The sequence below is a fragment of the Neurospora crassa genome, linkage group V (assembly GCF_000182925.2).
Source record: "Neurospora crassa OR74A linkage group V, whole genome shotgun sequence".
In the NCBI taxonomy this organism is placed as follows: Eukaryota; Fungi; Ascomycota; class Sordariomycetes; order Sordariales; family Sordariaceae; genus Neurospora; species Neurospora crassa.
In genome coordinates, this window is record NC_026505.1 from 3581364 (window position 1) to 3604840 (window position 23477).

Here is a 23477-nt window from a genome sequence, read left to right on the forward strand (position 1 = left end):
ACTGAAGCCCTCGGGTGTTTTGGAGAAAACAACGGCGGCAGCAGCTATAACTCCAGCACCGGATACGTCGGCGGCGACCACAAAGAAACAGACAAAAGAGACTTCGGCCGAACCAAAGCCTCGCTCACCTGAAGATTTACAATGGCCACCTCCGGGCAGGAAGCTCCACGTGCGACGGGTTGATCCCGATTTGATCAAAATGATACCGGTCCATAAAGAGCAACCTCCTGTGCCAGGTTTGTCTTATGGCTTGGACAGAGCCCTTTTCAACCCTGGAGTCTACCACATGCAGGATCCTAGGTCTCGGGTATGGAATTTCGACCCCTATCTTGCGCGTATCATGCCGATTCAGGAGTTCGATTTCAACGCACTCAAGCAATATATCACATCTTCGAAGGATACCACCCTTATCGACATCGCACGAGAAGCGAAGAAGAAGTACACGGGTTCTACGTCGAGTATGACCTCGACACTGGCGCATTTCCATTATCTTTTGTCCTCCTGGCGACCCATCACCACCGGCATGATGTCTCAGTCATTTAGGGCCGATTCGACAAACTTTACCAGGATTATGCGCGCCCCTTCTGCTGCCTTCCTTCACTGGAAGGATGGTGTATATGCGATCGATGCGGACAAGGAATTCGACACAGCAAACGTCCTGAGCATGCTTGGAAAGTCAATGGAAAAGCTTCTCACGTTACCCAAGGAAGATTTCGAGAAGTATCGCAAAACCAAGTCTCACCAGCTCACCGAGGAGGAACGTGACAGCCCCGAGTCATACCATTACACCAAGTTAGGAGACTTCATGATGCGGTCACAGCTCGATGCTTACGATCCCAGAATTCCGGGCACCGGCATGTTCGATCTCAAGACAAGAGCCGTTATTTCTATCCGCATGGACGCCAAGGGGTTTCAAAAGGGCTTGGGATACGAGCTCCGCCACCGGAACGGTAACTGGGAATCGTTTGAGCGCGAATACTTCGACATGATCCGTTCTGCTTTCCTCAAGTACTCCCTCCAGGTCCGCATGGGCCGTATGGACGGTATCTTCGTTGCCTTCCACAACACCCAGCGGATTTTCGGCTTTCAATACATTCCGCTTACCGAAATGGACTATGCCTTGCACGGCACCCGTGACACCAGCCTCGGTGGCAAGGAGTTCAAGCTCAGTCTCCATCTACTCAACAAGATTCTAAACAGGGCTACCGCAAAGTGGCCAGAGCAGTCGTTGCGCCTTCACATTGAGACAAGGCCAACTGACCCACCGCTCATGTACATCTTTGCCAAGCCGGTCACGCCAGATGAGATTGAGAAGATCCAGGGGGCCAACAAGAAGATCATTGAGAAGTTTGAGCGCGATATGATGGGCCTGGAGCCGAAGGAAGAGAAGGGAGAGGGTGTTGCCATTGAAAAGACAAATGAGGAGGCCGTGGAGGAAGCGACCGAGGAATCTGTCGGTGAACCTGAAGCGCGTGAGGAGGTCACCACAGCGGACGTTTGGGAGGACATGGTAGTCAAGGTCGAGGAGGCCCTCGAAAACGAGGAGCACGGCGTCACCTCAGTCCGCGAAGCTATTGAGCAGGCCCTTCGCTCGAGTGGCTTGCTCGAAGCCAGCGCCCCTGAGGAGGCGCGCCGTTATCTAGATGAGCTGCTTGAGGCTCTCATGAGCGCTGAGTCGGGCAAGGCTGACGAGTCCGCGGCTGATAACGCAGTCGAGGAGTCTGCGTCTGCCGTCTCTACTGAGGAGGCTACAGAAGTCAAAATCGAGAATGGTCAGGCGGCTGAGGCTGAGGAGGAACCCACGTTGAAGGATTTGGTCCTTCGCCTCGCCAGCCAAGTCAAAGCAGACCGCAGTGAAGTCGTCAAGGGCAAAGCCGAAGACGATGTGTCTGCGGCGGCTGCGGATGACTCCAAGCTCCGTAAATTCGAGACCATTTTGTCAGAGCTCATCTCCAAGTCGCGGGACACCACTGAAACCGGCGAGATTACAGAAGGTGGTGAGCAGACCACCGCCTCCACAGACGCCTCCGCCACATCCAAGACGCAAAACCCCGAAGACGAAATCGCCTCCCTCGATGAGACCGTGCACACCAAGACCAATGACAACTCCATTCTCCCCGAGACCAAGCCCGAACTCCTCGGCATGATCCTGACGATTCGCAACAAGGTCAACGGCGAGTACGTCGAGCGCCCCGAGCACCTGCGCCGCACCGACAAGTGGGAGGTCGAGTACTCGCTCGAGGACATGCCGGCCCTGCGGGCCGAGAATATCTACAAGATGGTTATCCAGCGGCGGTGCAAGACGCTCGACGACCAGGAGGACCGCGACAAGGCCTGGTATGAGATGTTCCAGGGCGCGCTGCACAAGTATACGCGCAAGGGCCGCATGCATCGCAAGAAGGAGATTGAGCTTGGGAAGGCCAGGCCAGTGCACGTGTATGGTATGGACAAGCCGCTTGATTGGGAATCGGTCTTTGGCGAGGGTAAGGAGGAAGGTATGTCGTACCGGTGGTATGGGCAGGAAGCGGAGAATGTTGAGACTGGCACCATCGAGCTGAGCCCGGAGGAGGTGGAGGAAGATGATGGGAGTTTGCCGGTGGAGGAGGTAGAGGGGGCTGAAGAGGGCGATGCGGAGGTGGATGTTGCAGCTTTTTCGGAAGAAAAGTTTGATGACCAACCTGAGGCTGTGGAACAACAACAACAACAACAACAACAGTTTGAGGAGAAGTCCGAGGAAAAGTCCCAGGAGAAGTCTGATTGAGTTGTAAGGAAGAAGAAGAAGGAGCATGAGGTCCCCATGTTTAAAAAAAAAAAAAAAAACCAAGCACGTGAGAAGGAGATGTAATGAGAACCTTGTAAATGCTCTCATCCCCCATCACATATTACTCTGTATTACCCCCACTAGGAGAAGCAAAAAGCATATTGAATTGAAGCATCGCGTTGATAGATTTCCCTCAAACCGTTTGTTAGACCGAGTTACCATACTGTCTTTGTTTGTTCTCTCTTTGGCTGTGCCGGTATTTCAATACTTAATTTGTCTCTGTCTGTCTTTTCTGGCGAGGCAACACGACCTGCGATCTTTGCCACAAGTGGTAGTCTGTTTATTTTCCACCTAGGTCTGCTGGGTTGATCGAACCTTACCACTGAAAAAAAACTCTAGAAGTTGAACAAAAAAAAAAAAAAAAAAAAAAAAAAAACTTAAACTTGAAAGGGGGTCGCACAAGAACTCTTAGTACGGTCTTTTGAAGTCTGTCACCGTCAGATGGAGGAATGTCTGGCTAAAGTTATCTCGCCGAAGACCAACTCTTCTGTCAGATGATTACTACTATCATTATAGTTTTGATTTCGTTTCCAGATGCCGTTCTTTTGACATAACTTTGGCAATCCAGGCAAGGGTTTGAGCATCATCTGTCCCCTCAAAGTAACCACCATTTCCCGATCAATTTGCTGAACCAAAGAACGAATTTGTATTCTCATCCCTTCAACGCCAATGCTATGCAAATATTCCAGAGGTGAATTCAAAACCACTACTCCCTTCTGTACGTTGGCAGGAACGTAGCCTCGTGTTTCAAAATTGTCTGTAGAAAAAGCACAGGTAACAATAAAGCAGAAAATGGGAATGCATCGGTATTCTTGCCGCCCTCCATCAAAAATGATTCAAAGAGTCATTAATGTGAGCTTTAGAGAGATAATTTGCTTATGCAAAATATGCTTGCAACCTCGGAAGCTGTTCCAAATCAGCAGCAAAAATAAGGTCGCGCTTATTCGGGGTGACATCTTGCGTCGTAATCTGCAAGTTTCCATCTTCGCACCAGTTTTTGACGGGCTATGAAAGAAGGAGTGAAAGTCAGTTTTCATCTTCGTTCTACAGGAGCGGAGAAAAGAACCTACCAAACAACTCAAATACTTGCACCAGCTGCACTCCTTATGATCCACATAGAAGTTATTGAGTAGCAAGATGAAGATGACGACAGTAAGAGTCAAGAAAGCCGCCCTGACAAGCCACCAAGCCCACCACAGCGGTTTCCGACCCTTAAAGAACCCGACAGGATTGCTGAAGAAGGAAGGCGGTGCCCCTTGCCTCAAGAAGCCGTTAGTGTCGACAACCTGCGAGTAAGGTGGTTCGTCGCCGATCCGTCGACGGAGTGCGTTTGGCGATTGCAAAACACAAATTCCCAACGCAAGACCGGCCAAGAAGCCGCCTATGTGGGCAAAGTTGTCCAAGCCCGGAAGTAGACCGAGAACGAAGGAGATGACGATGTCGAGACCAATAAATAAAAGGTCCTTCCAGGGGCTCTTACGGTCCCGCCACGAATAAAGCAAATCCAGCAGCAAGAGAGCAATGATACCAAACAGGGCCCCCGATGCACCCGTCGTCTGCATGCCGTTGGCGGCAAAGTTTCCGCCCATCACGAACCCAAAGATTCCAGCGCTGACGTAGACAATAAAGAAGCGGATCGAACCGATGGACCGCTCCATCTCCTTTCCGATCGTCATCTGGAGAAGCATATTGAAGCCGATGTGGATGACTCCGGCGTGGAGGAACATCGGGGTGATAAAGCGCCACCACTGGTTAGGTTCGGGAACGCTTTCCATGGTCGCGGTCGCATTGTACCAGGGCTCGGGGACGCCGCCGAAGCCACACAGATCGGAAAGAGTACACTTCATAGTCGGAGCATTGACGTCGTATGTCGTCGTATTAGGACAGGGCCAGCTGATGAGCTGTGTTGCGTTTTGGACGCCCGGAATGGCGTGCATGCACGGATCCCAGCGGGCGCCCATATTGATGAGCATGTAGCTGGAAGGCCCGATGAAGGGGTTAAACTGGGGCTTAATCATGATAGGTGATCCCGTAGCCATGCCTAGATGCGCGATGATTTTATGAGTTAGTGATGCCAGTAAAAGGGTTTCTTGGTTGGTTGGGCCATACCGTTCTTGACGAGTTCAGCAATAAACACGGCTATCTGGACGGTGGTAAAAAAGTAAACAACAAAGGGTATCCTCTTCGCATTCGAGCCGAGCATTCCCAGTTGCCCTACACTAACACGGCCGCTACGTGACTTCTTTTGCTGTGGTTGGGCCGCATCGTAGACGTGATCTTGCATCTCGGGGTCATTGTTCTTGTTTCTGCCGCCGCTGCGGTCCTCCAAAGGGATGTCATCTGTGGTATGATTGTAAGCCATATCTTCCTCGGAGGAAACGCGGGTTGGGCCGTGGGAGGCCGTGTCTTGGTAGTGCTGACTATTCAGATGTTGTCGGCTTGAAGAAGCACCAGACTGATGTGAGGATGCGGGATAGACATGGTCATCAAAGACGGTATCGAAGGGCGATTGGAAGTTTGCGCTGTAGGAGGTTGGCATCGGTTGTTGCCCCTGGCCATAATTTTGATTATAATGACTGGCACCGCCGCCCTGGTGGCTCGTTGCCTGGCCAGGTATGGGTAGCGGCTTTTGGCTGTAGTATTCATGGTCGTTCATATTTGTCTCGCGGTGGCGTCGTCGCCCTTGTCTGTTGAGAGTGTCGCCGTCGGTTCAGCGTGCTCAAAGGTGTATGTGGGACGTCGCGGGGCAGATGTTCCGATGTTCGTCTGCTACAAGTTGTCTAACCCGTAGACGGGGAGTTTGATCGCATTCCCGGTAACAGTGAAGGTGGATGCGTCGCGAACCGGTTTCGAAAACGCAAACGGCGGCAGCCTCCGGGTGGCGCAAGCGTGGAGGCAGGAATAACGAAGCGAGGTTTTTCGGTGATGAAGGAGCGACTGACGATCTAGAGGTAGAGAGGCAGCAGAAATCGAGGACGTGCTAGTCAGCCCGAGGTTGAAATTAGTAAATCGGACGAGGTGAGGCAGGTGGACCTGAGGTGGGCGTGTTTTGGCAGTGACCGGGTTCGGGATCTCTCTTTAGCGTCGTTTCCAGGCACTTGTTCGCTAGTTGGTCCTTCTGGTCCACTGCGTTGGGACTGCGGTTGGGTCGGGGACTCGGGATCCAGCCGGTTCAGCCCGGGCGTGTTCGTACGGTTCCAGCTGATGGACCCAACAACAAACCTTCCGGGCTCAAAGATGAGGGCGGCGTTGGAGGTTGTTACTGTGTTCAGATGGTGGAATGCAAGATGCCGGCAGTGCGTTTGTTTCGGGACGGCGATTAAATCAATTCCAAGCCGCAATGCAGAATGCCGTTTGGCACGCAAGGTTAGAGGTAAATGTTACCGATCAGAGAATTGAATGCCGTCGAGCGAAGACTGAAGAGTTGAATAACAGTTTCAGGTAAACAAGACAAGGAAAACTTGAAACATAAAGATAAGGAGAGTTGAAGTCTTAAGTGACGGTCAAGAGAACAAATGCGGTTGACAAAAGAATAACCTCCAAGAGAGATGACGAATGTGACAGGCTCCAGACCATGAGCAAGTGTCGTGTATGGTAGTAGTTGCAGAGCTGAGCCCGGTCACCCGTGAGCTCATCAAGACATCGATGGCAGTGCATGCGCGTGGAACGGGGCGGCGCATGCAGATCAACTCGCTTCAAAGCCACAGGGGCACTCAAGACGGGACGGAACGGGTCCGGACCGAATTGGATTTTGCGGGGCAGTTAAATGGGTAAAATGCATGGTTCCAATAGAAAAAAAACGCTGCGCGGAAGCTCATGTAACAGTGTTTCAGTCAAGTCCCGCTAGGTATCGATAACTTCATATTCTCCACTCCGCTGTTTACCTCCAAGTACCGACCTGGGTCTCGTCAAGAGTTCATGGATTCAGAACAACCTGCCCTCAAGAAGCTACCTCACTGTACCTCCTGCTGACTCGATTGTCTATCACTGTCGCCGAAACGGCTGGGTTTAACCTACCATGTCAGCAATACGCGCCCTAAAGGGTGCCTTCACCCCCCGACCCTCACTATGGGCTAGACCATCAGCTCACATCGCCTTTCGGTCACCCATCTCACTACACCAACCGCTTTCTCGCTCGAGAACTTACTCTGTAGATCAGTCCAGGGAATCTAGCTTTCTTCAAGATTATTTCCAGGATCAGATTGAGAAGCCCAGAAGCCTAGAGAAACGCGGTCGCTCCAAGCAGACCAAAGAGGCTCACTCAACGGATGGCACCGATTTCGACGACAGGGAAGATGAGTTCTCGAGGATACTGTCACCAAAGCAGGAGAAGCCGAAGAAGCCATGGCTCAAGAAAAGAGAGGAGAGTATTGCACGTTACGGCACGGCCAAAGCCGATGCTAGAAGAAGCAGAAAGACTGCCCGCAACATCGCCCTCCTGGAACAGGAAATTCGCATGCGGCACGCCGCTGGACGTCCCGATATCACATCCGCCATTGACCCTGAGCGATCTGAACTTACGCCCCGCACTGCAAAGGAGGCGATTGCGCGCTGGCAGGAGTTGAAAGAGAAGGACGGCCATCACCAACCAAAGGAGTCACGGGCTGTCAGGGCGCTGAAAAGAGACATCAGACGAGAGGCCAAGGAGGCAAGGATATTCATGGCATCGCAGGGCGCTGAGAAGTCTCGGGAACAGGAGTTGGAACAGGAAGAAAAGTTGGAGAAATTGAAGGCATCAATGGCGCAACGTAAGAACGCCGAATGGAAGGAGGAGGTGGTGCCGGTCAAGACTCGACGGGAGGTTCCGACACAAGCACAACAAAATGCTGTCCAGACGCCAGAAGTGCCTCAGGAAAACAACTCACCAGAAGAAACGGCCGAGAACCCGAACGAATGGGAAGACGAAATGGACGATGAAGCCGAAGGGGACGGTCAGGAGAAGCTGTCTGGAATAGAGCGGCGGCGGATGAAGCTCCTACTGCGGTTCAAAGAGGGTCTGCAGAAGAAGATGGGCATCCCAGTCGGCGACACAAAGCCGCATCCACAGATCGATGCCAAATGCGAAGTGTGGTTGCATAATAGGATTAAGGCAGAAAAGGACCGGGAAAAGAGGAAGAAAGAGCGGATGGCGCGCGAGCATCAAAAGTTCCTGAGGAAGATGGCGAAGAAGGCGAGGAAGAACGCAAACTAGCCAGGATGTGAATGTGCGAGCTGGAGATGAGGAGATGCTGTCGACTACGGCTGTCCCTGACTATTGAAGTGTAAGATGGCACGGGATGCTTACTTGATTCAAACACCATCAATGTGGAAAAGTACATTCTACTTATACAGGGTGGAACCGCTTGATGGGAATTTCAGCAAAGGAGGAAGCTCCTAGTGAACGGATAGCTGAAAGCCAGAATGGCTGAGAGCTGAGAACATAAAGAACAAAAGGAAACAGAGCAGCGGCAACGAATCCAAACAACAACTATCCGGATGGGGGTGTTGGTCGTTATAGAGATACCTACCTGGATGCTGGTTGTCAACAAACAACCGTTTATGGCTGCACTCGAGTGTGTCACAAATCCAGTGGATTTTCGGTGGCAGAACAGTGTATGTCCTCAAATATACCCTAGCGTCCTATCACATCGTCGGGTTTTTGCTTATTGTTTTTGTATGAGATATCACTGTATTGTACATTTTAATATTCTCACCTCTCTCGTCCTCTCCGCGTACCTTTAGGAGGGAGAAGGTACCAGTCTCACGTAGCCCAACAAATACGTCCAGTCCTATTACTTAAAACCTCGCCGGTTTTTATTTGGAGCATATTCGTACAACGTGACGTTCTTTTCTTCACAATCAGGCACCCTCAGCGGCGACAGTTTGCCCGTTGTCGAATGTGGTATGCAGCAATCATTGCTCATCCGCGTCCTCAACCCGTATCCAGGAGCTCTCGTCTCAGATGGTAACTCAACATCCTCTTCTCCCTGCCTCCTGCACCTCTTACTCCTTCTTCGGGGTATCGTCACCATCCTTTCCCTTCTCATCCTTCTTCTTACCCTTACCCTCCTGATTCCAAACCTCCCAGATCTGATCCATGATCAAGCTCCCGTATCCCTTTCCGCTCTCCAGCGCCTTCTTCTCCTCCTCCAACCTCTTCTCCTTCCACCCTTCCTTCTCATCACCCATCCAAATCTTAGTCAACACTCCCCCATCCTTCTCATGCTTGTCTTTTCGGTCTTGCTGCTCCTGCGCAAGCTTCCTCCTCGCCCTCTCCGCCTCAATCAAGGCCTTGTTCTTCTTGGCCTGTTCCGGCAACGCGTCGCCGGTAGATAGCACTTTGGCCCACTTCTCGTTGGACCGCTGGTAGATCGACTTGCCCGTGTAGTCGAACGAGAGCTGGTTGAAGCCCCAGAAGGTGCCCGAACCTAGAATAGCGTTTTGCACGGAGAACTGGCCGCGTCCGCGACCGGGAAGAAGAAGACCAATGGGCGCGAGAATGGAAACGATGATGGCGGAGTTGTGCAAAAGGTTGGGCGTGCCGTAGTGGTTCTCGGCTGAGGGTATGATCTCCGGGGTTTCTGGGGTTGTCGCCGCCGGCGCCGGGGCGGGAGTTTCTGTTGGTGGTTGGGAGGCCATTGTGAGGGCTGTTTCTGAGGGGACGGAATCCCTAGCTGGCTCGATGAATATCGGCAGTGAGAGATTATTGGGCGCAAAGCGGACTGGCGATTTCTTCTTTTTTGAGCCTCTCCGTCGTCTTGTCGCAAAGGTTCGGGCGGTTCGCGGAACGCTAGCCAGCGATGACCGGGCGTGCATTCCCGCTCGCACGGACCGTAAACCCCATCTTTTTTTATCTTATCTCCCCGTCTGTTGTCGATAACGTAGGGCTGCAAGACCGGCGTCCGGCCAGCCCGGGCAGCCCCCCTGTGGATCGCACCGACATGTCGCTAACCCCGCCGCGTCTGCAGGTGTCGTCGCCGGTACTTGGGGGTTGTACGAGATGAACGGATAAACGCATACTTGAACCCTAGACTACAGGTATCGTAGCTAACCTTCATGACTTCTCTCGCAATTATCACATTGGAAATCCGCTGGATCGTGTCATCTCGCTCTATTCCCCCTGTCCTGACCTCTCATGTTCAGTCCCTTCTTCCTTTTCGTCGTGTATACCACGGTCATTTCCAACTTCCACCGCGACAGCGGCTGCCATGTCGACCTCCAATGGTCCACTGATTCAAACCATATCTGCCCTGGAGCAGCAGGTGAACTGCTCGACACCATCAGTGCTCGACATCGGTCTCTATCAACGACGCTCCCGACACAGCGAGTCTTCATCCATCATCTCCAGAAAAATTCAAACATGGTCAATGCATTGCATCATCAACCTCGAAATCACGCCTTTGCCGCTTTGACGCCCAACATTCTTCTTGGACGGCTGGTACGGCACACATGTGTGTTATGGCATGCCTGCCCCGATAAGACTCAAGGCAAGCGGGCTTCCATCGCATAAAAGGCAGGCCCGGAATACAGGTAATGGAACTCTCTTTATCTCTCGGCTTTCAGTTGTCTCTATCCGCTCCGACATTGCGACAAAAAAAAAGAACCGCGACAAGCGCAACACCAGGCAACGGTTGGTTGTTCATGGTGCGTGCGTGCACTCGTGTCAGTTACACAGAAGGAGGGTTGCCCGACCCTAGGCTTTGGCTGGTCACTTCAAAACATGGCAGCTCAAAGTTATCTACATCCATACACTACTTACTCTTCTTTCCTCCCCAGCCTCTTAGAGTGGTGCACCATTACAGGTCACATGGGACTCGAATGTCTTTTTTTTATGATAAGAGTCATAAGTTTTAAGGCAACCCCCCCCCCCCCCCCCTCTTCATCTTCCGCTAGATTCTTGCGATGTAGGTAAATGACAAGGCACGAGACGAGCCGAACCCCATGCTGCTGGGCTTACACTACTCGATGATAACTAATCTCACTGCCCGGCGGAATGAATTAACTATAGATGTCGGAACGCGAGACATGGAAAGTACAATATCACGTTATCTTGGTTTATGTTCTCCGTTACCTACCTCTACGTTACGCACGACATGCAGCATTAGTGCACCGGGCGTTGGAATCTGGATCCCCTTGGCGCTCACAACAAGCTCCCTTTTCGGACGCATATGTGATGTGCCGTTTATCGACGACAAAACGCACCGACACGACGCCGGGTTCTCTCGGATATTAGCACACCTTCAGTTGATGGTGTTGGTCATACTCGCAACCCGCTCGGGTGACCAGAGACCAGACACTGATGGGCGACAGGTTGATGATAGTGCTTTTGGGAAGGGTAACTACCAGAATGGGCAAGTATGCTGACGACAACTTCATTATTCGGGATCCGGCCAGCGGGTGTTCCCGTCATCCATGTGATTGCTAGCGTGGCTACAACAGACCTGTCTTACTTCACTTCCGCCATCCCCCACTATGCAGAATTTGAGCTGGCTGAGATATAGCCTGTTTTTATTGCCCGTTTAAATACAATAGCTGGGTAGGCAGGCATAAGTACATAGCGGCCTTGAGACATCATTTGGTTTTCTATCGCATCAAGGAATGACAAGAGATAGAGACCATGAAGTTTTGGGTTTCGCTCTCAAGGGTACCTCTTTCACAGTCCTTGACTGTGAACACCTATCGATCCAGGAATCTGACATCTCGCCATCTCCCATGCAAGCTTCATCTTACAACGCCATATTCCCAGTCAATTCCGTCTTCACGTCTGTACTCACCGGTCTTGAGTTCTGGTATCCGTTATCATTCAAGCATTTCTCACCGGGTCATCGATGTCCATAGTAATGTCATGTGCTGTAGACATTGCCGCACGACATAAAAGTTTTTCTCACACATATATGTCCAGGTGCAGGGTGACTGCTTGGATCTCACACTATTAAGACTTGACGCTGAGGCGTCCGGGATCTATTTCTCAATCTGGATGCCGAAATATGGGCAGGGAGTACTATGTATAAGAAGATGATCATCATGGACCAGGCACAGGGCTTGTTGCCCTTCTCACGTTTGGCCATGTTGCCTTTTCTTTACACCACATATTCTCTGCTTATGGGTTATCTTTGGTCCTATAATTTCTGCCCAGAAATTCAAGCAACAAGCTTTACAGATGATGAACGAAGACTATAATTAAAGAGACGAAAGGATGTCGAAAAGATCCAGCAAGCATAAATCGCGCTACATACAATAACCATTTTCATCGAGGCAAGTTTCTTCCGTGGGTCGTCTACAACACCATACGATCTCTTGCTGAATCAACACAGCATATTCCCATAGAACAGGCTTTCTCTACTTCTTTTTCATGGAGCAACCCTCAACCACAACTGCCATGGTTGCACTTACCTCTACTCATCGATCCCTCCAACAAGTGTCGCCAACTTGGACTTTACAGCACTACAGCTGCATACAGTAGACAGAGCAACTACCTACTCATTCTTACCTAAATAGAGGTGCTTTTTCAGGGAAAGCTACACCTTACGCAGGTGATTTTATTAGCCTGGCTACATAGGTATGCAGAATCTTGCCAAATGAATTGGCTCTCATGCCTCTAGCATGGCCCCTATGAAGCATTTCTGTTACTGCTATATGAGTGAGTAGTGTAAGTTTAGTGTAGAAGCAGTAACACGGGATAGAATCCACAATCAACAAGTACACTTATGTGGCTGATTACCTCTAGAGGTACATACCCCTACTGTTTGGACTGTCCAGGACCCTGGGCGGGCATGATGTCGTTACACAAGTTACTAGGTAAAAGCCTTTCTTCTTCCTTTCTTGGGCGCTCTGTAGATGTTGGTGGTTAGCGGCAGCCAGCATAGAAGTCGATGAAACTCCTTCTTTTTTTTTTTGACATCCCCTGGTTTGATTTGGTTTTCTCTTTTTCTTTCTGGTTTCTTTTCTGTTTATTTCTTTTTTTCATTTTCTTTTCTTTTTGCGGAAAATATCGTCCGCCGATCCTGCGGCGAACCGAGGTTGGAATTGGCGCGTATCCAACCTGATGTTCAAGATGGGCTTTTGTTTTTGCCTTTGATTTCTCTTCCCCCCACGGCGACAACGGAATGTCGAGAAATTCTGCGAACGGGAAAATCGGACAGTGCAACAGTATTACTCACTATTACCTAATAGGGTGTTTAGTTTCACACTAGCAACCATAACGTCGGCTTTCGACCCTGATTTCCACTTCTTAAAAGCTCGTCACTCCTGTCATGGTACAGGAAGAGTGCTGAAAATCCCAATGGTTGTGAACGAAAAGGTGTGAGTGGCACCATTCACGGTTGAAATAATGGATGGGTGTTGATGGCGATATATTGGCCCTGAAATACCAAGGGCTTGGTATGGCGTCTGACCGGTGTTGCCGGTGAGATGTTTTGGGTGGTGGGTGGATGGTGTAACTTGCCAGGTAGGCCAGTTACCTAGATAGAGAAAGGATGGTAGACAGTCAGTCAGTCAGTCTTCTTCCGCTTTCGAGTCTGCATTCATCAATCAACCCGGATTGTCCATCCGTGGCGATCAGAAAGATTCCAAGTCGGATTTATCCCCACGCTTTGCGGCCATATGTATACACCTCAGGAAGTGCCTGCAGGCCGGCACTCAACGTAGTATCCAGACACAGCGGACGATGTACATAATTGGCTCGTCAAGCGTGGGGATAAATCCGACACAACGAAGTGAGACTTTAGTGATAGCACACAGGGACTAACAACCACCGCGTCAAGTTCAGACATCTTTCATGCCGAGTAAGATGCAGTGAAGGCAGAATATCAACTTGAAAATTCACGTCTTCGAGAATTCCAGATGAAAAAGTGCCCAGATACACCGCAACGGAAACGAAAGCGATGCCGTTCGTGTCGGTCATAAAAGGTTTATCGTCAAGGAGCTTTGATCTCTTATGAGCACTGGTGAGGTAGCACTCTGTTAACACATAACAAGCCCTGATAAACATATGCCTACTACGCAAAATTGGCCGTGTGACCGTCCATCCATGGTATGATATGGGTGTAGTAGCCGGGTGTCGCAGTCGTAGTCATGTCACAGCACAGCGAGATTTCATCCCGTGTGTGGTTGCGTGGTGTTGTGGGCTTTGGCTTTCCATAGTCATGTTGTTCCTCACACACAGGTTCCTAGATAAGAGATTCATTGGTCAATTTCTGCGCTGGCCACCCCAATGGTCCCGGGCAAGGCCTTGTCAAGCAGTCAAGACATTTTGTGGTTGTGCAGCATCACAGCCCGCCGCGTCAGCACGTTATTCGTTCGCAAGTCTGACGTGAAGGGAGCGGCCGGTCGGCCTGTTAATCCTACGAGTGTCCCTGTCCTTGGGTTCTGTCTGGGAACCGACAACAAACAAGGCTCTTCAAGATGACAGTAATCTGTAGCCGAGCTCAAGCCTCGAAGCCATATCCCATCATTTGCCATGTGCAGCCGTGTTGGGCGCTCAAGACTCTCTGACAGCATTCAGCCCCAATATCGCGATACTCGCCTGATGCGACTCACAAGGTTGAGATGTCCAATAGGCTTGAGCCTTGATAACGTGGCGTACCGTCCGTCTCGTGCGGCAGTCCAACCTAAGGAGAAGAAGAAGAAGAAAAAAAAACGAAAAGACGGACTACGACGCCGTCAAAGATTCCTTGCAACATCGTGAATCAACGACGATGAGGATGCCGTGCGACAGGCGTTGAAAGGTGTCAGAGCGTACCTTGTCTCGACTGAGATGCGTCTCTTAATGCCTCTTGCCTGCCAAGGGGAAAGACAGGTTGTCGATCGCTTTTTGGGATGGAACACAGCTAGGTACGCGGGTGATAGCTCTCTATATATATCTCCGGATTGCTGTGCCGCAGACGCACCGGCACATCGACTGTCGGTGTCCTGCAGCAGATTCGAGATTGGGACTTTTTTTTTTTTTCCTTTCTTTTTGTTTCCAGTTCCCCAGCCAGTCCGGTGGGTTCTGTGTCCTCCAGGCATGAGATGGTCAAGAAAAGACGGGAGGAATGCCGTGCAAATACCTTATTCGAATCAAGTCAGTGGGAGTCGTACATGGGAGAGAAAAAAGCAAAGGCAAATTGTCGAATGGGAGATATTCCAGCATCCGGCAGAGTCTCAAAAGCCCCTGGAAACTGTGTGAGAGAGGTTGTTCAGGGTCTGGCCGCACGCCAGCCGGAAATGCGCTTATCTTGACCCCCACAGTCCTGTTCCTCGTCATCCATGTGGCTTCGCTTTGTGCGTGTCGTCTCGAGTGTCACTCACTCTCTTTTGATAAAGTCGCAGCACGGGGACTTGTGGTTGGCCAGGGCAGTACACTAGAGGCCCCGAGAGGCGTGGGCAGGTCCCCAACAGCGCACAGATCAGGTACACTACACCAGTGCTCTCGCCGAGGGGAGTGACCTTGATGGCTTCGCGGGTGGCCAGGCATCCCTGTTGGAGCCCCCCGGTTGTTAGAATCATCCACCCGCAAAACCCCCGCTTCCTTCCCTGCCGATTCCCCTCCACTTCCTCCCTCAGGCGCCGCGGTGTTCATCCACATCCTTCCTCCCACCCTGGCCCCACAGGGGCAGTCACAACTCACAACAACCTAACGGCCTGGCTCCCCTTTGGAACCTGACTCCAAATGTTTCGATACCTGCGCTGCGCACCTGCCCTTCCGGAGAGGTAATGGATTGTAACCCTGTCCGGGTGTCCATTTCAGTCGGCAACGAAACGCCTCGACACCCCGAGAGGGGGCAATGCCAGGAACGGCAATGTTCTGACAATGACTGCAGATGCAGATTGTACATAGGTAGGTAGGTACCTTGGCCAAGTACCTGTTCATCTCGTCGTGGTGATGTGGGCTGGTCGTCGGTGGCCGTTGTACCTACCTAGCGCCACAGCTCCTCCAACAACGCCGGCGTGGTGGGTAGACTGGTGTGTAGGGCTACAATCCCTCCATTCTCCCCACGGGGTGAAACTGTATCCAAGTTTACCGACGGATATCAAGTCCCGAACATCATCGCCATCATAGCTTTACCCCAGAGCCCCCCCGAGGCCTCCTCCCACCTTTACGCGGGACTCTACACTAGAGACTGCACTCCATCGGGAAGGAGGCCGCGGTATCGTACGGCGGCCTTATGTAGAGTACTCGGACGCCGTTGAGGTTCCCGGATTTGAACCCGTCAGACTCTGAATTATAGTAGCCAAAAGCTAGAACAACGCCGTGGCCGGAGCTGCTGCATTGGGTGTTGGTACCTCGTTCATGCCGGCAACCCGTCTCACGCCTAGAGGTACCAAGACCCTGGTCCCGTTGTCGCAACCTACTATCTCCCTCATTCGAATCTTCCCTGCGAGGTGGGCGTGCACGCCGCTATCTCCCTCCTTCCATCTCAGTCGATGTCTCTCCCATCCCGTCATTACATTCTACAACAACACAACCAGTGAACAGGACCCACGAGCCAATTGTCAGGACAAATAGTGTCGGGAATTCAAATCCAATCATCCCGCTACTGACTCAGGCTCCTTTGCTGCCTTCGACCATCATATCTGAGTCTACAGGTTGTCCCCCCCACCACGCAAGCGCTGATCTCTTTGATCTATCTTGTTGGCCGTTTTGTCCATCCGCCCCCTGCGTATACTTCACGCCCACGTACGTATCATCAGATTCACACCAGGCGTGACCTTCACTTATCGGCGCCACGGAACGAAAAGCAAACGTTCAGCATCCCATCGCAACGCTCAGGGCGGGCCCCTCATCAAGTAGCAACCTCGCTGGGCATATCAAGATCCACGATACTTGCTGCACCCCTTCCTCCCTATCATACCTCTCCCTCTCACGACATCCAGGTCCACCGCCAGATTAGGCTTGTGCCAGATTGCACCAGATTGTGTCAGATTGTGCCAGAATTCCATCGACAAGAGGGACCAGCTAGCCAGCCCCCACCGCTTCACAGGTCACCCTTTATCGCCGGTTCCTGGATCATCCTCTCCCCCCTGGCTGCCTTGTTTTGACCCCTTCGGGCACACCCCAGCCGTTAGGACTTGTCGACCAATCCACAGGCGCCCTACCCAGCGATCTTGTCCCCGGCCGGTGATATACATACCTCATACGGAGCCGCTCGAAAGCCCAACGGCTCCTCTTGACTTCCGTCATCAACCCACACTGAACCTCCCGTCTCCCCACAGTTTCCACTTGTTTCGCTAAAGTACCAAGAGACCCCTGACTCTTTCCCATCAAGTTGGACCGTGAATGTCCAACGTCCTTTTTGTTTATCTACCATTCCATGGACCTCCGACGATTCTCCCATCAGCAATTCGTTGCCATGTGTGAGCCTCGATAGTAACCACCACGAACAGTACCTATCTATCTACCTACCCTACTTACCTTACTTACTGACGTGAGTCGGTACCATCACCCTTGGGCGTCATTTATACACTACGTCACGCGATCCTTCCACCGTTCTCATTCACCTTAACCCTGTGAAGGAAGGGCGTTGTTGGAGTCAGGAGGTCGACGGGACGACAGTTGTTCCGGGGAAGTTGACGGGCATGTCAGCCAAGTCATCCCCATCGCCGCTCCAGGCGCCGGTCAACAACCCAGTGGACGAAACCGCGATGCCCAAGGGCCATTGTCGATACATTCTGTGCGTACCAGAAATCAAGGGCCACCGATGTGCCTGCGTCGGCTTCTCTCGCCAGAAAGGCATTCCGGGCGCGACCTGCCAGTGTGGTCATTTGGCCTGCTATCATCAGAAGGAGCCAGACTCGTTACCTGGCGACCAACTCGAACTGCTAAAGAGGCGTATCCAACAACTTGAGGAGCAGGTTACTAGAGGTATTGCTGAAGATGTTGTCAGCAGGTTGTCTGATGTGGAGCACGACATGAAGAAGACCAGAGGTATCGTAAGCAGGTTGACAGACGTGGAGGAAACCTTGGAGAAGAGTAGGGAAGAGTTCGGTGAACAGATCAAAGGGACCTACCGGAATGTCAGCATCAGCTGGCGGTCAATCGAACAACTAGAGCGCAAGACTCAACATCAGGACGAGCAACTGCGTGAAGTGTGCGAGAGGTTGAGGGTCCATGATGAGCAGCTTGACAAGTTACAGGCAGGACAGCTGGAACTCAGGGACGCCGATATAAGCCTCGAAGAACGGATCGAGAATATTGCTGAGACGATGGAAGAGCTGGAGGACTCGCAGGACGCACGGGACGCAGAGGAAGACGACCATCTGGCCAAACTTAACGGACATCACCCCCGAAGAAGGTGCACATCTGACATGTCTCGCCCAAACTTTCCTGCAGGCCCTTTGGGCCTTTTGGGCGGTGGCGCAAATCCCATCGATATTCACGGCCACTCGCAAGTAGGGCGGCCGCCCGTCCGAGAATATGGAGAAGGATCCGCGCTCGACGGGACTCTGATCTCCCACGCCACAAGAACACCCCCGCTCTCTGCCCGGTCGACGGGTGCCTGGACCGTTCATATTTCGCTGCTTCCCCATGCCCGTGTGCCCATGCCGTTCGAGAGGAATACCAACGCGTACCAACGATGCCTATCACGGGGTCTCCACCAAATGGTAGCTGTTCATGGGAGGGACGCTTCGTCATTTGTCAAGGCCGTTGAGAAGGCGTTCGGCATGTTCCTGAGAGGCCGTTCGTGGATGCCCCTTCAAGCCAAACTCTGCGACGCCGAGCCACTCCAGGGCCTTCCGATGCTGCGTCAACTTGAAGCTTCCCTAGTCGACTCCAGCTACGACCACGACTTCCTCCGCAAGAACTGTGCCGTTTGCGACGCGAGTGGTATGATCGACTCGCTATACATTGCTATGCGGCACGACACCATTTCGTGGCACACGCTGAGGCATGCTCCTGTATTCATGGAAGGCCTCGAAGCCGCGTGGGCATATGACCCGATGCTCGACACGGATCCTTTTGATGGCGACATGGCCGTTGACGACAGGGAACGGCCCGCTGCCGGTGAGATCACCTCGGTATTGCCTTCTTTGGCGCCGCCATCCTCCCTCAAACGGTCTCGCGCAGAAATGTCTCGATCTAATAGCTTTGGGGCAGCCGCTCCTTCAGTCGATGGTGAAGCGACCCGAGTAAAGCGGACTTGCCCATCACCACCTTCCAGCTCCATCCTGGAGCTGCGAAGGCGCGTTGAAACGGCATGACTGGAAGAAGAAGATGTACGCTCGCATCTGAGCTCGATAAGTAGTAATGGGCGTTATTATCAGGGCGGTAGAATATTATTATCGGGTTTTTGACTTGATGTGCCCAGATAGTCATGTAAGGAAAGAAGGAGGGCATATGTCGACATTTGTCAACAACAGGCGTTTGATTGAGACGGGCAAACGGGGGCGTATGCTCACATATTTGATGGCCATGTTTTTCAACTTCCGGGTCGAGAAGGGGTAATCTGGTAACAGGATGCACACGGTCACCTACCAGCATTCATCCTATAGATGTTGTGTGTGTGTCGGTGATTTTATTTGCATTCTGTTTAGCTGCTTATCTTCGTTGATACTTTGGTTCGAACCCAGATAACTTCAGGCTCTAACACAACTCTTTCGGGGCGATTAGCTAGAAAAAGGCAGGCGCGTGACGACGATGATGGCAATCATGACGACAAAACGCGGAATGTATCAATGAAACTTGGAAGTTGTTTCCAAAGTTCCTCCGGAGTGCAAACGAATCGTATAACCGTTGATGACACTGCTGTTGATAGACGGGCGAGGCGTGTGTCACTTCGATGAGTTTTCGGGATGGAGCCTATAAAGGGCTGACAGAGTAGGAGAGAGAAAAAAGAAATCTGATAATTAGACATATAAATAAAATTTTAGAAAAAGAAAAAAAAAAAAACCAAGAAGAAGGGTATATATCCGGCAGTATTCGAACAGGAAAAGGGCGGTCAAGACTTTGTCTCACAGTCGACACGGTTCGTTTGTAACACACACTCGTCGTTCAAACTGCAAATTCTTAGTAGTTCGACCGACCTCACTCAGTGAGGCAATGATCCCTTGCCGAACAAGCCCCAATTCAGGACTTTAGGGACTGTGTCTGGCATGCCTTCTCGAAGTACGTATCGGGTTGTTAATGCTGTGGTCCCTGGGGCGAGATGCCCGATGTTCGTGTACTTTACGCTAGTGGAACATAGTGTAGCAGCTTGGTATATAAAGATAATGTATTTGATCAGCTGCATCCCGTCCCTGTATCTCCAGATGAAGCCGTTGGGTTTTTGGTGGCTGTACCGGATTGGATGAGAATAAGTAGAGGTAAATTTACTTGGTTGCTGCACGTTTGTTACCTGATACATTATACCTGTACCTATCTCCCATTCACCGATGTTGTCGTACGTGTCATGCCCTTTGGGAGGCGGAAGTAGACGTTAAATATAACGACAACAACAACAACAACAACAACAAATCCCATTCACCGATGCCAAATGGAAACCCCGCCTTAACTGGTCGAAGCAAACTGCTCCACTTTCTGCCCTACCGCAACGGGCACGCGAGCTGGGGAGGGTGGAACCTTGTCTTATCGATAGGGCGTGTGGGTTCCAAGTGGAAAGCACCCTAGCAAACAAGCGGACCCATACGTGCCAGCCGTGCCTGGCTGGGCTTCTCGATCCAATTCATCCACCGACGACAAAGCCAACTTCAACCCTTTCCACTTCCCACAATCGCGACGACAGATCACACGCATCCTTCCGCTACACAATTCGCCCGCAATGACCGCAATCTAGTCTAGCATACGACTATTATTCATCTCGCGGACCTTCCGCTGCTCTTAGTACCCCGACTGTTTTCCTGCCAATCAACAAATCGGCAGCAATTGCGAACATCCAGTTACCGCTGTCTTGCGCCCGGACGCGGAATACAACTGTCTACCATCGCCATTGACATCACAAAGCCCACTCAGTCTGCAGTTATGGATTTAGATATTGAGATGGACGTGGACGACGTCCATGACGTTCAAGACATCCCCCAGATACCTGAGGCATACACGCACGACATCATCACGGGCGAGGAACAGGTTTGCGCTGGCTCCAGTCCCTACCTTTTCGGCTCAGCTGAGCCAAGACAAGTCACTTATCAATCATTCTGGTCTACAGGAACCCGGCGAGATTGACGATGACGGTCCCGACAACGTTAACGGCAACGGCGACCATGCGCAGTCCGACAAGGCACTTGTCCCTACGAAAGTCCACGTTCGCGGTCTTGACACATTCAACCCTGAGCAAGTAAAAGGCTACGTTGCCGAGCACTGTGGATTGACCCAACTCGACAGGGTGGAGTGGATCGATGACACCAATGCAAACCTTGTCTTCAGGTCCGAGGCTATTGCCCAGGAGGTTCTCGTTGCTCTCGCATCGGTCGCTATTGCCGACCCAACAGCACTACCGCCACTGGAAGAAGTCCCCGCCAAGGGCTTCTCGGGAAAACCAGATAGCGCTTTGTTTATCCGTTTCGCCGTCCAGGGAGACAGGAAAGTCGTCGGTGCTGCGGCCCGCAGCCGTTTCTACCTTCTACATCCAGAATACGACCCAGAGGAGCGAAAGAGGCGTGGCGAGTTCAGAGATCGGAGGTACAGGGATCGCGATGACGGCCCACGGGGCAGGAAGAACTATAGGAACGACCGAAACGATCGCCGTAGAGAACTTGAGGAAGAGGAGAGTGAGCCATTTGACGTCAATCTTTACGATGACGACTCGACAGCGCTAGGCAAGCGCATTACAAGGCCTGCTTCGACACGTCCTCGGTCGCGGTCTCGGCGTGGCTCGGTTTCCAGCAATTTCTCGACCGAATCTAACAGACTGAGGTCGTACTCGCGACAGAACCGAGAAAAGGAGCTCTTCCCTGACCGCCGCCGCTCCAGATCGCCACGCCAGCGCAATCGATCAGCATCACCACTACGAGATCGTGATAGTGACGCACGGATGGATTTAGACACCGAGAGAGACAACAGATACAGGGATGCTGCTTCGCTACGCAGCCGGGAGAAGGGTCGGGCGATCAAGGAGCGTCTGGCCAAGACAGAATCTCCCAGAGATCGAAGCAGAGACGACAACACCACTAAGGAGCTTTTCCCCTCAAAAGCCAACAAGCCCAAAGAACTCTTCCCTACCAAGGTATCTTCAACTATTGGCAGCAGGGCAATGATGGATCAAGTGGAGGAAGACGTCGGAAAGTTGGCAAGCGGTATGTTCGACATTTCTTTAACAACATCACTCACAACAGTCACAGCGGAAGCAACAGCATCGCAGCACTTTGTCAAGCAGGAGGGCTTCTCCTTGCGGGGTCACACGGTCTTTTCAACGCTTGCGAACCTAGAGAAGACCGTCTCCTCTCGCAGATAAAGGCTTTCCTTCTTGGCAAAGTAGTGCGGTGATGCAGCGACTGTCAAGGCACGATTGCGCGTGCCCGCTACATGAGATACGTCCAAACGCAACAGATGACAAATGCTCGACTCAACTAAAAATAAACAAAAAACGAAACATCTTGATGAATCCATGATTAACGACGTATATAGCTAAATTAGCAGATCGAATTGCGCGGACAACGACAACAACGACATCCGCTGGAGGTTTTAGCATCCGTGGTCTGGCGACCAAGAACATTAGCACCGACCAAGGGTTCAGGATCAAGGGGACAGGGACGACAAGCACGACGGTAAAAGAACTATTCCCGGAGAAGTTTAGCGGAACAGGAACCAACGCAGGAAAAGAATTGTTTGCTGAGAAATTGGAGGGTAGAGGGCAGAGGAGGCGAAGAGCTGAGGATATGTTCTATTAGACGACGGCACCTCGGCGAAAGAAAGGATGAACTTATGCTTGCGACCTACATAGTCGAAGGGAGCCGGACCGTCGATACTCATAGGGAAGGGACAAGAGCAAGATGCTCGTTCATGGCAGTGTGCTTATCTGGCCCTGTCATCGATCCCGCGTAACGTCAGTCGGTGTATCCCGCTTATGCCCGACTTCCCCCTATATGGGATCAAGTCTGGACGATGCAGTCGAGCAGTTACAGGCTGGTAGATTGTAAAACCCAACAAGACTGGAAAGAAGATATTGACGCTGACCCGCTAGGTCGGGAAAATTACTAGTGATGAACCACGTCACAAGTCACTCCGCGCATAGATGTTGTAAATTCGTGTTAATGAGTGCAGCAGTGAGATGTTTGTGAATATAGTTGGGAAGGTGACATGGTTCATGAAACAAACTTGTTGGCCATACAGTAGTTACTAGGTATCCGTCATGTCCGCAGCAGCTTTGTGGAATGAGGAGAGAGCAAGGAGCTCAACAAAGCCGAAAGTAAGGAGCGCAGTTTCAGATTGCTAGGCAAGCACAATCCCTTCACTCATGCGTTCACTTCCATCCGAAGTAATCCATGTCTTCATGGCTGCCGGCGAGTGCGGTTGGCGACTTAACCCGAATAGCCCTTACCGGCATCAAGCTCTGTTAAACCAAACCCTGTCTGCATCCCGCTTTCCATCAGATTCTGATTGATTGCCAACCTTCTCAGCTCAACCGCACGCCGCATCCGAATCATATCGACCAGCCCGTCGCCCTACCCCGCCAAGTGTGGCACATTTAGGTCACTCAAAACTCGGTAACACTTGACGCCTTCATTCGCTCTCGCCTCTGTTCCCGGCAAATCGATGTTAAGCTGC

The 23477-nt window shown here is 51.6% G+C and overlaps 7 protein-coding genes across 7 annotated transcripts; 4 read left to right on the top strand and 3 right to left on the bottom strand.

Annotated features, from left to right (window-relative positions):
- Window positions 1–141: 141 nt before the first annotated feature.
- On the top strand, window positions 142–2761 carry NCU01304 (mitochondrial mRNA processing protein PET127; the record flags this gene model as incomplete). Its single annotated transcript, XM_956297.2, has 2 exons — window positions 142–169; window positions 237–2761. 2 exons carry the CDS (start codon window positions 142–144, stop codon window positions 2759–2761), a joined length of 2553 nt encoding a protein of 850 aa, XP_961390.2.
- Window positions 2762–3176: 415 nt separating this feature from the next.
- On the bottom strand, window positions 3177–6435 carry NCU01305 (rhomboid family membrane protein). The gene is made up of 4 exons (XM_956298.2): window positions 5243–6435; window positions 4931–5161; window positions 3892–4862; window positions 3177–3826 (listed from the first exon to the last, which is right to left on the bottom strand). The coding sequence occupies exons 1-4, from the start codon at window positions 5475–5477 to the stop codon at window positions 3698–3700; spliced, it is 1566 nt and encodes a 521-aa protein (XP_961391.2). The 5' UTR covers window positions 5478–6435; the 3' UTR covers window positions 3177–3697.
- Window positions 6436–6653: 218 nt separating this feature from the next.
- On the top strand, window positions 6654–8593 carry NCU01306 (hypothetical protein). The gene has a single exon (XM_956299.2). The coding sequence runs from the start codon at window positions 6840–6842 to the stop codon at window positions 8010–8012; it is 1173 nt and encodes a 390-aa protein (XP_961392.1). The 5' UTR covers window positions 6654–6839; the 3' UTR covers window positions 8013–8593.
- On the bottom strand, window positions 8418–9621 carry NCU01307 (hypothetical protein). The gene has a single exon (XM_956300.2). It carries the CDS (start codon window positions 9614–9616, stop codon window positions 8804–8806), a length of 813 nt encoding a protein of 270 aa, XP_961393.2. The 5' UTR covers window positions 9617–9621; the 3' UTR covers window positions 8418–8803.
- Window positions 9622–14461: 4840 nt separating this feature from the next.
- Window positions 14462–15522, bottom strand: NCU01308 (hypothetical protein; the record flags this gene model as incomplete). The annotated part of the gene is made up of 3 exons (XM_956301.3): window positions 14462–14578; window positions 15089–15256; window positions 15475–15522. 3 exons carry the CDS (start codon window positions 15520–15522, stop codon window positions 14462–14464), a joined length of 333 nt encoding a protein of 110 aa, XP_961394.3.
- A 490-nt stretch (window positions 15523–16012) lies between these two features.
- NCU01309 (hypothetical protein) lies at window positions 16013–19665 on the top strand. Its single transcript, XM_956302.2, has one exon. The coding sequence runs from the start codon at window positions 17357–17359 to the stop codon at window positions 18977–18979; it is 1623 nt and encodes a 540-aa protein (XP_961395.1). The 5' UTR covers window positions 16013–17356; the 3' UTR covers window positions 18980–19665.
- A 771-nt stretch (window positions 19666–20436) lies between these two features.
- On the top strand, window positions 20437–22941 carry NCU01310 (hypothetical protein). The gene is made up of 3 exons (XM_956303.2): window positions 20437–20840; window positions 20920–22006; window positions 22338–22941. Exons 1-3 carry the CDS (start codon window positions 20736–20738, stop codon window positions 22598–22600), a joined length of 1455 nt encoding a protein of 484 aa, XP_961396.1. The 5' UTR covers window positions 20437–20735; the 3' UTR covers window positions 22601–22941.
- Window positions 22942–23477: the final 536 nt, after the last annotated feature.

Excerpts from the sequence above, each read along its gene's own strand:
- NCU01306 (XM_956299.2), top strand. The coding sequence starts at position 6,840 with ATGTCAGCAATACGCGCCCTAAAGGGTGCCTTCACCCCCCGACCCTCA.
- NCU01305 (XM_956298.2), bottom strand. The coding sequence starts at position 5,477 with ATGAACGACCATGAATACTACAGCCAAAAGCCGCTACCCATACCTGGC. Across the intron at positions 5,162-5,242 it reads AAGCCGACAACATCTGAATA|ATGACATCCCTTTGGAGGAC; the intron begins GTCAGCACTACC and ends ATCATACCACAG. Across the intron at positions 4,863-4,930 it reads TGCTGAACTCGTCAAGAACG|GCATGGCTACGGGATCACCT; the intron begins GTATGGCCCAAC and ends TCGCGCATCTAG.
- NCU01310 (XM_956303.2), top strand. The coding sequence starts at position 20,736 with ATGGATTTAGATATTGAGATGGACGTGGACGACGTCCATGACGTTCAA. Across the intron at positions 20,841-20,919 it reads TCATCACGGGCGAGGAACAG|GAACCCGGCGAGATTGACGA; the intron begins GTTTGCGCTGGC and ends TCTGGTCTACAG. Across the intron at positions 22,007-22,337 it reads CGTCGGAAAGTTGGCAAGCG|CTAAATTAGCAGATCGAATT; the intron begins GTATGTTCGACA and ends CGACGTATATAG.
- NCU01307 (XM_956300.2), bottom strand. The coding sequence starts at position 9,616 with ATGCACGCCCGGTCATCGCTGGCTAGCGTTCCGCGAACCGCCCGAACC.
- NCU01309 (XM_956302.2), top strand. The coding sequence starts at position 17,357 with ATGTCAGCCAAGTCATCCCCATCGCCGCTCCAGGCGCCGGTCAACAAC.